Raw genomic sequence first — 18,180 nt, 5'->3', positions numbered from 1 at the left:
TGATTTTAATAAGACAAATTGGTTAAAGGATTATTTCCGGATTATCCACCTCTCGCCACGATTTTCCGCCCTGAAATAACTACTATAATCAGTAGGACTCTGCCCATACGTTATTATTTTCTAGATGCTCCTTCCTTGCCAAAAGTGAAGTTTAGAAAATATGCAAATTAGGCTGAAGTGCTTTGGGGGAGGTGTTAGTAGTGCACCTTATGGTTCAGGCTCCACAGTAGTAACAATGCCCTGCACTTCCACTGTCCAGCGTCTTCTCTCATCTTATCCCCCTTCAGCTGCGTCTCCCCTGGGACCAGCAAAATGTAATTCCGGGGCCCTGAGGTGCTCAGCTAACGCCCCCGAAGCCTTCACCCTCATTCGCATGTTTCTAAAGGGAAGTTTTTGTTAAATAGGAGCAGCTGGAGATGTGTCTTCTCCCCCTATTTTTTTGGCGACTATTTAGCGCTTGGACTATGAACTCAGTCACGATTTAAAATGCATGAACAGGCCGACTGTGGCATAGAGCAAAGTACCAGCCATGGCTCTCTTACAAAACATCACAGTGGAAGTCACTGAGGAGCTGAATTGGGTATGTCCCAAAAATACAATTTCTAGAGAAGGAGTCACGGGTATAATTGGGGAAAATAAAATATAACTTTTAATAAACACATGTTAAAAAACTCTCCAATGTGTGCATCAGTGTGTACTAAGATAAAGATGATGACAACGTGACACACTGTTACATCTGATAATAAAAGAGGACTGTTTTGGCTCAGAGAGTGCACTCTGCATAAATTGTTAGCAGATGCAAGTTTTCTCAGTGGCCATTAAGCAGGTAGGTATGTAGCGTATTCAAGATATACTCGTTGCCTTATATTCAATTTGTACCCAGTAAGGCAATAACGGAAATTATTCCCTGCTCGTGGAACAGTCCTTTGTGCTACAATCACTTATGCCCTAACTTCTCATCTCTCCACCTCTACGCGTTTCACCCCTGATGGTGGGGCTCGTCAGGAGAACCGTAGGGGATGAGGTTATTTAGAATGGATTCTTATATCCTACATTCATTCAGGACACAAAAATAAGAATCCATTCTAAATAACCTCATCCTCTACGGTTCTCCTGACGAGGGACATTTACAGGCTGTTACCTGCTGCTTTGTACTGGGTGCCATTAAAGTGGCTGAGTTTTAGATTTCTGTTTCCATGTGTAATCCCTGGCTTCTGCCACTAACACCACAGGCTTCCCCTTTACCATCTGCCCAGGGGGAATCCCCTAACAATACTACTGCAGCCTCCCCCTGCTGACGGGCGAGGATGAGGCCTGTTCTATTGGTCCAAGCCACCTCTGATAGCTCTAGGCCACACCTCAAGCCTGCCACTCAGGACTGAGGGAACTCAGCTGCCCCCACCGCGGTCCCAAGGTGGGTGGACGTTGCACATTCAGCTCATTAGGGTAGCCTCATCTCTGCAGGGTTATGCAGGGCATGCTGCTGAATAGCATTCAGGATATGTCCCAGATTATTCAGGCCTCAATTTCTGGTCTTTTAAAAGAGACAATAAAATATGATAATATAAGTAAAGACTTCTGCAAATAATTTAAAGGGCATCTACCACCAGGATGAAGGACTGTATGCAAATGAGCCTGAGGGGCTCCAGGCTTTGCATACAGTCAGGCTGTCATCCTGGTGGTAGATGCCCCTTAACAAGTCAAGGCAAAACTTATGTGGTTTGTGCCACCGAGGACAGTGTTTGTACCTCCCCCACTGAACTTTAACCTATAATAATGTGTATAAGAAGTGTCATGCAAATAAAACAAAATTAAAACATCACATAAATCCAAAGAAAAGTAACATTTATTCAAGTCACAAATTCCTATATCACATGCGAAGACCGAAGAAAATGACGCCCCAAGCAGGGGACCGCTGGACTGTCATAGTGTCATCAGTGTTGTGGCCCCATTAACCAACACTGGCAGAGAGCAGAAGACATTGCACATTCTAAGGCTCCATTTGTTATGGGATAATTTTCGTTAATTTGAGCATCCCCATAATCCTCAGGTCTGAGGCCACATGCGATATCCGGGAGGCAGCACTGCACTGAACATGAGGAACGTCCATTGTACAATCACTGTAGAATTTGTGTGAAATTCTATGAAATACTAAGGAAAAGACAATTCTATGTCACTGATCTTCATAGGGAACTGGAAACTTCAGTGATGGGTCCAAGGACAGCAATAGCTTCAATCTCTACTCTTCCTCCCTTAAAAAAAAAAAAGAAAAAAAATTACATACAGAACAACGCTTCTTATGCAAGTATAGAGTATTATATATAAATATATTCTTCTAACAGTATTATCACATTTGCATTTTGCAGTGCAGGTCTGACAGGTAGAAAAGGTTGAAAATTTTGAGTTGTTTTCTCAGCGGCCTCTCGGTTATCTCATTAGCCAGGTACAAAGCTTTTCTTTTGGGCTGGATTTCTCTGCCAGTGATTGTGTTAACCGACACAAGTTCATTTATACTGTCAGATCTGGATTTTATTTGCCTGACCTGTAGTAGGTTTCCTGACATCCCTTGCTTCCCAATTCTGTACTGCATCGCCATCTGGTTCTCGCCTTTCTATAGTTTGCATTTTTGTTATTAAGTGCCCTTTCTTTTATGGTAATCTTTATTCATATAGCACCATCAAACTCAGCAGCTTTACACATCATAGGGGACAAATACAAATATAATATTACATTACACAGAACAAACAGTCATATGGAATAATCGGAGTGAGAGCCCTGATCACAAGAGCTTACAGTCTATAAGGATGAGGGGGGGGGGGGGGTGACACAGGAGCTTACAGTCTATGAGGAGGAGGGGGTGACACAAGAGCTTACAGTCTATGAGGAGGAGGGGGTGACACAAGAGCTTACAGTCTATGAGGACGAGGGGGTGACACAAGAGCTTACAGTCTATGAGGACGAGGGGGTGACACAAGAGCTTACAGTCTATGAGGACGAGGGGGTGACACAAGAGCTTACAGTCTATGAGGATGAGGGGGTGACACAAGAGCTTACAGTCTATGAGGATGAGGGGTGACACAAGAGCTTACAGTCTATGAGGATGAGGGGGTGACACAAGAGCTTACAGTCTATGAGGATGAGGGGTGACACAAGAGCTTACAGTCTATGAGGATGAGGGGGTGACACAAGAGCTTACAGTCTGTGAGGATGAGGGGTGACACAAGAGCTTACAGTCTATGAGGATGAGGGGGTGACACAAGAGCTTACAGTCTATGAGGAGGAGGGGGTGACACAAGAGCTTACAGTCTATGAGGAGGTGACACAAGAGCTTACAGTCTATGAGGAGGTGACAAGAGCTTACAGTCTATGAGGAGGTGACAAGAGCTTACAGTCTATGAGGATGAGGAGGTGACACAAGAGCTTACAGTCTATGAGGATGAGGAGGTGACACAAGAGCTTACAGTCTATGAGGATGAGGAGGTGACACAAGAGCTTACAGTCTATGAGGATGAGGAGGTGACACAAGAGCTTACAGTCTATGAGGATGAGGGGGTGACACAAGAGCTTACAGTCTATGAGGATGAGGGGGTGACACAAGAGCTTACAGTCTATGAGGATGAGGGGGTGACACAAGAGCTTACAGTCTATGAGGATGAGGGGTGACACAAGAGCTTACAGTCTATGAGGATGAGGGGGTGACACAAGAGCTTACAGTCTATGAGGATGAGGGGGTGACACAAGAGCTTACAGTCTATGAGGAGGTGACACAAGAGCTTACAGTCTATGAGGAGGTGACAAGAGCTTACAGTCTATGAGGATGAGGAGGTGACACAAGAGCTTACAGTCTATGAGGATGAGGAGGTGACACAAGAGCTTACAGTCTATGAGGATGAGGAGGTGACACAAGAGCTTACAGTCTATGAGGATGAGGGGGTGACACAAGAGCTTACAGTCTATGAGGATTAAGGGGGAGATTTTTATGACTAGGATATCTGGCTACAGTGTTGTTTCCTCTCTCCATCCTAAATGTTATTCATTGAAGGCAAAATTATCACGAGGGTTGTCAAGGACAACTGGCGAGGGGGGGGGGGGGGGTGAGGGGGGGTTCTTGTAGTATCAGGGCCCATCTACCATTACACCTAGCCTGACATGTACATTATAAAACCAAGTTTTACTATGTAATTGCCCGTTTAGAACATAATTGTCCATATTGTACAATATCAGAGCTCAGCTTTCTTTTCCCCACAGCGGTTTATAAAATTGAAGCTGAGCTCTGATTAGTTTCCTTGGGCGACTAAAAAAAAAAAAAAAAGTTTTACCTCAGAAAATTGATGATAAATCTCCCCCATCTAGAACCTTACAATTATCTACATTCAGTGTCGGATTGGAGTACCTTAGGCCCACCAGAGAAAATCTTTTTTGGGGCCCACCTTTCATGTAAATAGAAAGAATACTACAGAACCCAAGACACGTTGGGGCAGATTTATCAGAAGCATTCAACATTAGACAGCGTAAACAGAGACAGACTGATTTATACTGCACCGGGTATCATCCAGCCTCGCGATGTATGAATCTGGATGATAAATATGTTGTAGTATAAGTCTTATTAGTGTAAATTTGCACCCTCTATTAGTTGGTTTAGATTACATCAAAAAATAAGCCTGATTTTTGGGCACTTTTGAAACTGGCACAGCCCCTTTAGTCATATTAGTTGCAAAACTGTCAACTGCACTGCAAAGCTCAGTACACAAATACAGAACCAGAACCATACAAAATACAACATTTGTACATTTCCTACGACAACCTTGGTCATAACAACACAGGTGACATTACTGTACTGCAAGCTCTGGTTACTTTATCCACCAACCTTTAGATGAGAGACACACCTAAGAGCGAAATCTAGAGAGTGCTAAAAAATGTCTATTATGACTAAACAGTGACTATATAGTAGTCAGATACAAGGTGTGTACAGCGGCTGTGGCTCCGGGCATTGTGGCCGTGTACAGCGGCTGTGGCTCCGGGCATTGTGGCCGTGTACAGCGGCTGTGGCTCCGGGCATTGTGGCCGTGTACAGCGGCTGTGGCTCCGGGCAATGTGGCCGTGTACAGCGGCTGTGGCTCCGGGCATTGTGGCCGTGTACAGCGGCTGTGGCTCCGGGCATTGTGGCCGTGTACAGCGGCTGTGGCTCCGGGCATTGTGGCCGTGTACAGCGGCTGTGGCTCCGGGCATTGTGGCCGTGTACAGCGGCTGTGGCTCCGGGCATTGTGGCCGTGTACAGCGGCTGTGGCTCCGGGCATTGTGGCCGTGTATCCATTACAGGGCCCCCCATCCACCTCCCTCCATAGCATCCATTACAGGGCCCCCCATCCCCCTCCGTCTATAGCATCCATTACAGGGCCCCCCGTCCCCCTCCCTCCACAGCATCCATTACAGGGCCCCCCATCCCTCTCCCTCCCTCCACAGCATCCATTACAGGGCCCCCCATCCCTCTCCCTCCCTCCATAGCATCCATTACAGGGCCCCCCATCCCCCTCCCTCCCTGCATAGCATCCATTACAGGGCCCCCCATCCCCCTCCCTCCCTCCATAGCATCCATTACAGGGCCCCCCATCCCCCTCCGTCCGTCCGTAGCATCCATTACAGGGCCCCCCATCCCCCTCTGTCTGTAGCATCCATTACAGGGCCCCCCATCCCCCTCCCTCCATAGCATCCATTACAGGGCCCCCCATCCCCCTCCGTCTATAGCATTCATTACAGGGCCCCCCCATCCCACGTCAGCATCCATTGCCGGGCCCCCCATCCCCCTCCATCTACAGCATCCATTGCCGGGCCCCCTATCCCCCCTCAGCATCCATTACACGGCCTCCCATCCCCCTCCCCCCACAGCATGCATTCTAGGGCCCCCTCCCCCACAGCATCCATTAAAGGGCCCCCCTCCCCCCACAGCATTTATTACAGGGCCCCTCTCCCCTCTTAGCATCCATTACAGGGGCCCTCGCCTCCTGCAGCTTACATTACATTAACTCCTCATCAAAGGCTGCTGACTCCCTCTCCGATGGTCCCGCCTGCCTTCCTAGCGCTTCCCATCAGTTGTGCAGCGCGCGCAATGATGCCAACAGGCGGCAGCACGCACAATGATGCCGGCAGCCGCCGCCGTGCACAGTGAAGCCGCCGGCAGTGCTCACACTGATGCCGCCACAGCTGCGGACGACCGCATGTACACTGTGACCTGGTGCTGGCAGAAACAGCTTCCGCCAGCACCTGATCACAGACACACTGTTTAAGTATGTAAGTGTCGGGACTCGGGGCCCACCGGAGCCGGTCACATCACCGTAGCCAATCACTGACAGGGACCCACTGTAACCTCCCTGTGTCAGGTGTCATTGCTACAGTGCCTACAAGTAGTATTCAACTCCCTGCAGATTTAGCAGGTTTGATAAGAAGCAAATAAGTTAGAGCCTTCAAACAAGAGCAGGATTTATTAACAGATGCATAAATCTTACAAACCAAAAACTTACCGTAGATACTCGTGTATAAGCCGAGTTTTTCAGCACAAAAAATGTGCTGAAAAACATCCCCTCGGCTTATACATGAGTCTAGAAATTAAAAAAAAAAAAAAAAAAAAATTACCCACTTAAAAAAAATAAACTTATATACTCACGCTCCAATGTCAGCGCGTCCCGTCTTCTTTCTTCTCCACGGCTCTTCTTCTTTCTTCCAGCATGGACACGGCCATGTTTTCTTCGTGGCCGCGCATACTATGACATCAGCAGCGGCCGCGTCATAGTATGCGCCTGCTAGAAGAAAACATGGCCGTGTCCGTGCCGGAAGAAAGAAGAGGAGCCGCGGAGAAGAAAGAAGACGGGACGCGCCGACATCGGTAAGCCGCACCGACATCCGAGGGTGAGTATTTAAGTTTCTTTTTTTAAGGGCCGTGGGGGCAGGCTGCTGTATACTACTAGTGGCTTGCTGTATACTACTAGGGGCTTGCTGTATTCCCACACTCGGCTTATACTCGAGTCAGTAGTTTTTCCCCAGTTTTTGGTGGTAAAATTAGGGGTCTCGGCTTATACTCGGGTCTACTTATACTCGAGTATATACGGTATGTTGCTCAGTTAAATTTTAATAAATTTTAAACATAAAAGTATGGGTCAATTATTATTCAACCCCTCTAACCACCAGAATTCTGTTTGGTTCCCCTAAAGTATTAAGAAGTAGTTCAGGCACAAAGAACAATGAGCTTCACATGTTTGGATTAATTATCTGTTTTTCCAGCCTTTTCTGACCCTCCCCAAACCTGTGAACAGCCTCATACATGGTCAACATGGGAAGGACAAAGGAGCATTCCGAGGTCATTAGAGACAAGATCGTGGAGGGTCACAAGGCTGGCAAGGGGTACAAAGCCCTTTCCAAGGAGTTGGGCCTACCTGTCTCCACTGTTGGGAGCATCATCCGGAAGTGGAAGGCTTATGGAACTACTGTTAGCCTTCCACGGCCTGGCCAGCCTTTGAAAGTTTCCTCCCGTGCTGAGGCCAGGCTTGTCCAAAGAGTCAAGGCTAACCCAAGGACAACAAGGAAGAAGCTCCGGGAAGATCTCATGGCAGTGGGGACATTGGTTTCAGTCAATACCATAAGTAACGTTCTCCACCGCAATGGTCTCCGTTCCAGACGAGCACGTAAGGTACCTTTACTTTCAAAGCGTCATGTCAAGGCTCGTTTACAGTTTGCTCATGATCACTTGGAGGACTCTGAGACAGATTGGTTCAAGGTTCTCTAGTCTGATGAGACCAAGATCAAGATCTTTGGTGCCAACCACACACGTGACGTTTGGAGACTGGATGGCACTGCATACGACCCCAAGAATACCATCCCAACAGTCAAGCACGGTGGTGGCAGCATCATGCTGTGGGGCTGCTTCTCAGCCAAGGGGCCTGGCCATCTGGTCCGCATCCATGGGAAGATGGATAGCACGGCCTACTTGGAGATTTTGGCCAAGAACCTCCGCTCCTCCATCAAGGATCTTAAGATGCGTCGTCATTTCATCTTCCAACAAGACAACGACCTAAAGCACACAGCCAAGAAAACCAAGGCCTGGTTCAAGAGGGAAAAAATCAAGGTGTTGCAGTGGCCTAGCCAGTCTCCTGACCTTAACCCAATTGAAAACTTGTGGAAGGAGCTCACGATTAAAGTCCACATGAGACACCCAAAGAACCTAGATAACTTGGAGAAGATCTGCATGGAGGAGTGGGCCAAGATAACTCCAGAGACCTGTGCCGGCCTGATCAGGTCTTATAAAAGACGATTATTAGCTTTAATTGCAACAAGGGTTATTCCACAAAATATTAAACCTAGGGGTTGAATAATAATTGACCCACAATTTTATGTTTAAGATTTATTAAAATATAACTAAGCAACATAACTTTTTGGTTTGTAAGATCTATGCATCTGTTAATAAATCCTGCTCTTGTTTGAAGGCTCTAACGTATTTGCTTCTTATCAAACCTGCTAAATCTGCAGGGGGTTGAATACTACTTGTAGACACTGTATATCAGTAAGTTAGAGTGATGGGTGATCCGTCATAGAAGTTTTGATTTTTGTTGATTTTTATGCTAAAGGCCGAAGAACAACGCAAATCTTTGCCTGGAATTAAAAAGAAATACTAAAAAAGCGACACTTACCCTTGGCAGAGCCGCCACCTGGTAAGCCGCCCGCGCCGGGAAATTATTTTGAAAAACTGTGAAAAGAAAGAAATCATAGAAATTCAGACAATTTCAGGTAGAAAGGACGATCAGCGGTCGGCGCTTTGTAAGTAACCGCCTCTAGTCGCTACTCACACTGCTTGTAGATTTCATTCACGTCATTAAAATCATTGATATCCGCCAATAACACTGTAGTCTTCACAACTAGAGCAAAAACACAGAAAATCAGAGGTCATAATTAGTGGAATATACATGAAGAAAATTACACTTTTCTTCATGGCAGGTTTAGAAAGGAACAAACATTTCCAAGTAATGAAAAGACCATAACAAAAGAAAATACCAAGTTCTATACATAATATTGTATCAGTCTCTTCTGGAAACCCAATAGAGAAGCAAGAGGTCTCTGCACAGGAAGTTTTTAAAGGAAATCTACCATCAAAATCAATCTTGATAAACCAGGGACACTTACTCATTGATCCAGGCACTGTGACTGTGGTAATCCTCTTATATTTGCTATCCATGGCCTCCTTCCTTCTAAACTCAATTTTTAAAATTATGCTAATGAAGCTGAGTCCCTCCTTGCTGCACCTTCAAAGGCTATAACACTGTCTCCCTCTCCCCCTCCCTTCGCCAGATGTATTCTCACTGCAGTAGAAGAAGTTTCAGCACACAGTGGGAGGGAGGGAAGTAACAGCCTGTGAATGTGCAGCATAGGAGGGACACTGGTAGCACCCCATTCTCATAAGCATAATTTTAAAAGTTGATTTTTAGAAGGAAGGAGGCCATGGATAACAAATATAAGATTTACCACAGTCACGGTGCTTTGATCTATGAGTAAGTGTCCCTGGTTTAATAAGGAAGCCGGGCCTAAACTTCAGGTCCGCTTATCTCTAGTCTAGACATTAAGGTGTTATCTGAGATTAACAAATAATGTAGGGCCGTATTGCGGCACACTTTTTAAAACAAATAAATGTGTACTCCATCACTGTGGATTTCCCATGTCATGGTCCGTCTGATCGGAAGCACGAAGGCTGCGCTCCCCGGAGCTTCCGGCCGGCCAGGCCACTCCCATCCGACACCTTATCCCAGCGATTACCACACTGAGAGATAGAGGGAGTGGCCGACCACCTTGGCTGTCCGGTAGCTCCCAGAGCGCAGCTTCAGTGCCCCTGTAAACAAACGGAGCATGGTTCAGATGGACCACGGCACAGGACAGCAGCGACGACAGAGGAGACGAGTACACGTTTATTTATTTATTTTTTTAAAATAGCTTGTCCCAGTCCAGCCCCAAATTATTTATTAATCTCGGATATCCCCTTTAACTTATCATCTAAAAGAGACAGTGCAGTGTACGTATATCACATACTTACCATTGTTATAGTCACATCCAGCCGCTTTAAGAATTTCTCCCATATTCACCAAGGCCTGAAAACAATGTATATAGGTTAGTGACAGATTGTAATTCTTATACAAGGAATATATAAGGATAATAAAGCACCATCCTCAGTGTAGTGGCTGAACTGAGTCACTGTATCTTAGCTCCCATTGAAATGAATGTGAGCTGATCTGCAGTAACCTGGTCTGTCCACTGCACAAAGAGCGGAGCTACTATAGAAATATTATTTTACCTGCTTTGCCTCATGTTTAACCCCACCAGGCACGAGCTGTCCACTTGCAGGGTCCATGCCAAGCTGCCCAGACACATACATGGTCTTATCCACCACCACTGCTTGACTGCAAGACAGAACATAGGGTGTTCATAATCTAAGACTTAGGGTGGATTTACACCATCAAGGATTTAAAGGGATTGGCCACTCTTTTACATAAGCTGCCGCCTTCAATTTTCATGAAGGGATTCAGCACTCCTGGTGTTTACTTTAGTGCGGTCAGTAAACTCTCGGTGGATCTTTGTTTACATGTGTAAACACTGATGAATAGGGGGAACTGCAACATTAGTTTAGGACTCATCCTGCTCCCTCTTCCTCCCTATTACCTGTGTCTGAACGAGACACCAATACCAAGATGATGTGCCAGAACTCTGTATATTTGATAATGCAATTCAGAAATTTTTGGTAGATTTTTTTACCTTTGCTCAGCAGAAGTAGAAGTACAGTAATACATTTATAGTCTTTTAATAAATAATAGAGCCACAGACCGTTAATAATTACCTCCTTATCCAAGTCCCAAATAACTGGTTAATGATTATTACAATGAAGGGAACCTGAAGATTGCCCCCAACCTGTTACCCTGGAAAGTGTAAGGTTCTCAATGAGGTTGACCTACATCCTGGAGTATTTGAAATACTACAGAGAGATGTACAAGTAAGGAGTCTCAGAAGTGGAGTCAATCAGGCTGGTAACGTCCAGTGATAGATTTTAAGAGGGGTCACGTAGTGTCACATAGCACTGGAGTGCGTCAGCCAGGCACTAGGGCAGTGGTGGCGAACCTATGGCACGGGTGCCAGAGGTGGCACTCAGAGCCATTTCTGTGGGCACTCAGACCATCACTTCAGGACAGAGTTCACCATATAGGACCAAATCCTGCAGTCCCAGGCAACTTAAGAGATAATGTTTTAAAGCGACATTTCATTGACTGTTAGTAACTGCGGGAAAAGGGAGAGGCTGTTGACAGAACTGCAATGTTCTCGGAGGTCCCCCTGCTGGACCCACCATTTTCATTCTACAGAGAGAAGCTACAATGAGAGTCTGCATATAGTCTTTCAACTGTATTGGTGGCCCCGGGGGTTGATACGATTGAAAATTGAGGAAGAACAGGTAGCAATAAATTACTCCTTAAAATGCAATGTTGGCACTTCACGGTAAATAAGTGGATTTTAGTTGTAGCTTGGGCACTCGGTCTGTAAATGGTTCGCCATCACTGCACTAGGGCAAAGAGAACCCTGCTGGGGGGGGGGGTGACAGAGGACTCCTGTCTGACTGGACAGTGCGAGGCAACTCCCTGAAGATCCTGTCTTACTTATTTACAGAGAAGGTGAAAGGTTGTCACACTGCGGGTAACATCATCAGGCAATGCTCCTGGGTCACAGCGCCGACAAAATCCTTGGAGCCACCAACACAGGCAGGAGTTTTCTACGGTCTCTACATGGATCCGTACAAAACGTATAGAGGATGTAAATGGCGATGATAAAATCGCCTCTCCTCTAGGCGTAGAGGATGCCCCCTTGTCCTGGTCACAGGCCTAGGTATAAAAAGATCTTTGGAGAGATCCTTGTACTGTCCGTTCAGGTATTTGTACATTGTAATGAGGTCTCCCCTCAGTCGTCTTTTTTTATAAACTGAATAATCCCAAGTTTAGCATCTATCCTTGTATTCCAGTCCCCCCATTCCCCTAATAATCCTGGTTGCTCTCCTCTGCACCCGTTCCAGCTCTACTATATCCTTTTTATACACTGGTGCCCAAAACTGTACACAATATTCCATGTGTGGTCTGACCAGGGATTTGTATAAGGGCAAAACTATGTCTTTATCATGAGAATCTATTCCTCTCTTGATACATCCCATTATTTTATTTGCTTTAGCAGCAGCCGCCTGGCTCTGGTCACTATAATCAAGTTTACCATCCACCAATACCACCAAGTCTTTTTCTGCTGAGGTTTTACGAAATAACTGTTTAGAACATAATGTACTTTTTGTCTCCATGACCCAATTGCATAACTTTACATTTATCTACATTAAACCTCATCGGCCATTTATCTGCCCACTCCTCCAGCTTCCACAAATCCCCCCCCCCCCCCTGCCCCCAAGTATTGAAACTCTACTGTACAAACCCTCTATGAGGTTATTAATAAAAATATTAAAAAGAAGAGGGCCTAAAAATGGCGACTCCTGTGGGATTGGGATAAAGTTGCAAGTGAATGTGCCATTAATGACGACCCTCTGTTTTCTATCACTAAGCCAATTGCTTACACAAATACACAGATGTTCCCCCAGTCTCATTTTATGTACAATTTATGTGGTACAGTATCAAATGCCTTGTTAAAAATAAATAGTAATAATTCCTTTATTTATAGAGCGCACACAGATTACGCAGTGCCGCACAAATCAGTCCCTGTCCCCAGTGGGAGAATCCAATCAAAACATCTAATGTTTTTGCGAGTGGGAGGAAACCGGAGGACCCGGAGGAAACCCACAGAAGAGAAAGGCACAATGTTTGTGTGCATGTAGACAGAAAGAAAGATGCACAGTCAATTTATAGGGCATTTTCCATGAATCCAGTTTCCCAGCATTATAGAATTTTTTAGAGAAAACTAGGTTTTACTATATTTATGCAAATGAGTTATTCAGTGGGACAGGGACATGGTCTGCCAGTTAATGTACCTACACAGCACTGTCCCGTTACATAAACATGGCCCTACTATCATTGTCCTCCTTTGGGCCTTTCCACCATCAGCCCAGACAGAAAAGTGCTCTATAAAAGCAGCTGCTTCAGTGAGTCATTACACCAGCAGTGTCCCTATGGAGGTCCTGGTCTGTCCACCAGATGGCTCCATTATTGGGGGCCCGGTGGTGGAATTAGGTTTTCTTTTTATTTCTTTTCAATGTTCACTTAAGACTTTCTAATTTGTTTGTATTATTTCTGTGGTTTTACTAAACTTCACTTTGTTCTCTATAGATCCGGGTTTTGTTCTGTTATATACATAATGCAGACTCTATATAAAGCATACATCCTTCTGCAGATAGGAAAAGCCATCCTGGATGGAAAAAGTCAATGTACATGAAATGGCTCCTTCCACCTGCTGCTCCAACATCACAAAGTAAAGCCGTATAACAAGACCGGACCTACAGGACAATGTAATATAACTGCATCGTACCCCAGCAGCCACCATGAAGACCTCTTACCTGTAGACGTCCCTCCGGACAGGGGCGGTCGGTGTGTAGATTATACGCCTTAGTGTTCCGGACATGTTCAGCGGTTGTGCGTCTGTATGGACAGGTCTCTGCTCCCAGTGAAAGTTGTAACCTTTGATTTATATTGATTCAGGCCGTCAGTCAGAGAGGATCATTGATCCTCCTACCGCTATATGAGAGGAATCTCTGAGCTCAATGCTACAGACAGGTAATATTTCATACAAACAGGAAAAGTCATTTCCTATATGCACAATAAGATATACAGTATATACAGATATACATTTAGGCCTTGCTTCCATCTCTGTACACACTTAGTCTGGAACCTGGAAGAAGTTCAGAAAAGACCCGGAATAGGGGAGGGTCAGATAGCATCAAGAGAACAGGACCCTCAGCACGTTGGAGATCGGCGGTCCTGTTCTCATTACTGGGTGTAGCATGCTGGGTTTTGAGTATTGACTGATGAAAATAGTCGCTCCCATAGACTCCAATACAACTACAACTTATCCTGCCACTGCACCTGTTAGGGAGAACAGGACCCCATTCTGCTGAAGGTCCTGTTCCAGTGATTGGTGGGGGACCCAACAGCTGATAAATGCTTGGATCTTATGTGTTCCTCCCAGCAGATGAACCCTCACCTATCTGATAGGTCAAACCTGAAAGTTTGGTAAAAGCCCTTCATGATCTGACACAGCCCCCCCCCCCCCCACCACAAAAATCTCCATACACACTTAATCAACAAATTTCGCTAACTGGAATATTTGTATGGATTGAATCTATATGAAAGGGTACCTTAAAGGGGTTTTCCCATTTGGACAAATTAATGTTATTGTTTTATCAAAAGTGATACAGAAGATATATTAGAAAATTGTATCAATTCCTAATAGTTTTCTGGATCTCTGCTTGCTGTCCTTCTATAGAAAACTTCTATGTTACTTCCAGTGGACAGAAATCTGACCATGATCTCGCAGGTGATCGGCTCGTTATATCACAGAGAGTAATCAGAGCCGTGTTATATAACGAGCCGTGCACCTGTGTGACCTGTGGTCAGATTTCTATCCACTTGTAGCAAACATAGAAGCTTTCTATAGCAGGACAGCAAGCAGAGATCTAGAAAACCGCAAGGAATTCATACAGAAAGTATATTGGAAAATTGTATAACTATTGATAAAACAAACTAACATTAATTTTCTGTAACAGGAACACCCCTTTAAATTGACAAATAACTGGCCTATTACAATTTCTCTGTGTCTTCAATCTACTCCTTTAATGAGCAGTGAAGTCCTATACATTGTTTTACGGATACGGTAAAGTGGTCACTACATCGGCGTGCACTCCACTAAATGTAAGTGGTAGATCTCCTTTAAGCTACTATGTTGCTCTTTATGTCCAAATTTATGTGCAGACTAAATTCTATTTGCAAACCACAACTGCAACTACGATGTGGAAGATCTGCTCAGCATCCAATCCAAAAGTCTACTAGTTACACAATAATAACATACAGGACAAAGGAGGCCGAACTTCACAGGATTCTGCTCTACTCTATCCCTGATCCACATTTCTGTCCCACAGACAACTACAGCATATTTTGCACCACACGTTCTGCAGAAAGAGGGATGTTTCAGTAATGCACCTGCAGATTACGGTAATATGGCCGTATACATCAGACACATCAGGATAGTGATGGCGGCTTGTAAAATGTGCTTTATTGTCTAAACTGTGCAATCACAGTACAGGAATAATAAAATAGTAATAATACAAGTATTAATAAATATTATTATTACTAGTATTACTATTTATTTTTAATGAATAATAATATGATTACTATATTGATAAACTATAGGCTACCGTAAGTAAAACTGTATCGCACGCAAAGCTCATGTTATCAGAATATATAACAAAGTCCGGGAATTGCTACTTATGCTATTGTAACCTGGAAATTAAAGAGCCTCAAAATATTGGGGCACATATACTTACCCGGTCCCTGCGCGATCCCCAATCTGGACTGTCCGAGAAGGATGAACTCTGCCGCGATTCATTAAGATCGTGCGCCCGATTTCCTGAATGTGTCGCTTCCCCGATCAGGTCCGCTGGAGTTCACCTTCTTCTTCACGGTGTATGCAAGTGCATTGGATGCGACACAATTTTTAAGTTAAATCCCACGCGTTGTCCGAATCTGTCGGATCGATGGCCCGCCCGCCAATTTGTGTTGCATGAAAGAGGACGCAATTGCGCCAAAATCCGATCACGTGCGCCAAAACCCCATTTAAATACCTGTCCCAGCAGTGCAAAACGGAAATCGTCGGGATGTCTGACAAAAAAGTGTGGTCCGCGGGGCCCGTAGTAAATGAGCCCCATTGTTTTTTAAAAAAATAACTATTCAGAGAAGACAAATGTCAAATAGTACATGAAGCCTCCAGCGATGCATAAACACTATGCAGATAACTGGATACATTGTAACGAAGCCGCCTTCCTACCTGTACACCCCCCTGAGAACAGGAGCTCTCGGAGTATAGATGACACGTCTCAGAGTGAACGACATGATGTATTCCGGAACATCTACCCGAGACAATAACATCTTAAATCCCGGTGACAGATTTAACCTTTGATTCTTATTGACTTAGGGAGTCGCCCAAGTTCTGGTCAGGGATGTTAGTGGCTGCGACCGACCAATAGAAATAACATCCCATTGAGAGGTGTTTATGATAAACACGTGTCGCTTTGCGAATACAACAGCACAATGAGCGGTTAATAGGATTAACCCTTCGCATCCCTCACAGTGACAACAGAAATTCACTACACAGCAGATCATCTGCAATTTTTGCTTGCAGGTAAAAATATATGAATACGGTAAGTATTGTAAAACCCCTCAGCAAAGTAGTACAGAAGCATGAAGTAGCTAATTAGTTGTCAGTGGAGCCATGGGGCACTCAAGCCGAAGCCTATTTTGCATATTTTTTACAAAATTATTTTCTTTGGGATTCGGAATAAGGAACATGCTAATTAGGACAGTCTACCATCACTATTCTGGTAGTAGATGTCCTTTAAATAAGGAAGAAAGGCAGAGGAAGAAGAAGGACACGGTAAAGCATATTACAAAATGTACTATTATCATCTGCACTATTCAATTATGCAATTCATTTTTTATGTAAAAGGTTTATCTACCACCAGGATGAAGGATTGTAAACAAAGCACACTGACATACTGGTGTGTACCCCTCTGGCAGGATCCGTTCTTCTTTTAGCTTCTTAGGACATTGTTTGAAAAAAAAAAAAAGGGTTTAAAATTATGCAAACGAGACTGAGGGGCTCCAGGCTCAATTAACACCTATGGAGTGTGGAGCCCCTCGGGCTCAATTGCATAGTTTTAAAAGTCTTGTTGTGTAAAACCCAGGGAATAAGAGGCTAAACAAAGAGCGGCTCCTACCAAAAGGGGCGCACATCAGTATGTCAGTGTTCTTGGTTTACAATCCTTTATCCTGCTGGTAGATGTTCTTTAAACATGCCAGAAATGGCAAAATCCCCCCAAAAAAATTTTGTACAGGAGGTTTTCATTTTTGTAAATGTATGAAAACATGACCGATTTGACTTGCTTTGTGCAGCGCTGCGTAATCGGTGTGCGCTATATAAATAAAGAATTATTATTATTTATTATAAAACCTATACAAATTTGGTATCACCGTAAACGTACTGACCCAAAGAATAAAGTAGACCTGTCATGTGAAAGCCCTTAAATCCAAGTCCACAAGAAAACGGATCAAATGTGTTTCTCATTTCACAGCATTTGTAATTATTTTCCCGCTTCCCAGTACACACCATGGAATATTAAATACCGTCACTATGAAGTGCAATTTGGGCAATGAACCTTTATTGATAATCCTTGGTCCAATTACAGCAAACATTTTTGAAACTCCAATTGTCACCGGGGCAAAAAAAATTGTCTGGATCTACAATAATAAAATATACAGCTTCGAGTCACATACAAATTCAACTTAAGAACAAACCTATGGAACCAGGGGACTTCCTGTAAAAGCATTGTGTGCCGTCCCCCCTTTTCACAAAACTGTAAATCACAATATTGAAGACGCAAATGCCCTAGATGCTGTACTACACAGGACAAAATATTTGGGGCATTTGGAACGAACTGCCTGTGTTTTAATGATTTCCTATGAGAAAACTTGCTTTAATAAACAAGCGATTTGGATTACAAGCGTGTTCTGATCCAAGGTTCTACTTTACTATATTATGATACTGTGATGAATCTAAGGACTTTAAAAAATGTGGACATCCCCTTGAAGAGTCTTCCTCATTATGCATATATGCATATCTGTAACCCCCCCCGACAATATAGGCGGGAGTCCAGAGACAGTGCCCACCCAGTCCCCTCACACAGTTACCTGTACGGGCCAATGGCAGCGGGAGCCTTGGCGCTGCAGATTATCTTCCTGACCACGGAAGCCATAGCTGACACCTGTCTGTCCCCCGCACTATGGACTTTCTACAGGGAAAACTTTCACGTGGCCTGTGCGCATGCGCAATGGGAAGCCAAGGTAAGCTTGCTGAGGAAGCGATTCTGCCTCTACTTCCACCAATCACGTTCTGAGGAAGTCGCCCCGC

At 44.6% G+C, this 18,180-nt stretch overlaps 1 protein-coding gene across 2 annotated transcripts; it reads right to left on the bottom strand.

Moving 5' to 3' along the window:
* Window positions 1–1,824: 1,824 nt before the first annotated feature.
* Window positions 1,825–18,120, bottom strand: RIDA (reactive intermediate imine deaminase A). 2 transcript variants are annotated; one of them, XM_072151513.1, is made up of 6 exons: window positions 17,961–18,120; window positions 10,328–10,433; window positions 10,070–10,124; window positions 8,835–8,903; window positions 8,679–8,734; window positions 1,825–2,252 (listed from the first exon to the last, which is right to left on the bottom strand). In XM_072151513.1, exons 1-6 carry the CDS (start codon window positions 18,023–18,025, stop codon window positions 2,184–2,186), a joined length of 420 nt encoding a protein of 139 aa, XP_072007614.1. In that variant the 5' UTR covers window positions 18,026–18,120; the 3' UTR covers window positions 1,825–2,183. The 2 variants fall into 2 exon arrangements, with proteins under 2 accessions (XP_072007614.1, XP_072007613.1); XM_072151512.1 differs by lacking the exon at window positions 17,961–18,120 and adding an exon at window positions 16,042–16,172.
* Window positions 18,121–18,180: the final 60 nt, after the last annotated feature.

Source organism: Engystomops pustulosus, chromosome 5 (genome assembly GCF_040894005.1).
Source record: "Engystomops pustulosus chromosome 5, aEngPut4.maternal, whole genome shotgun sequence".
Classification (NCBI taxonomy): Eukaryota; Metazoa; Chordata; class Amphibia; order Anura; family Leptodactylidae; genus Engystomops; species Engystomops pustulosus.
The sequence above is the reverse complement of the archived record's forward strand: the minus strand, read 5'-3'. Positions and strand labels throughout refer to the sequence as shown.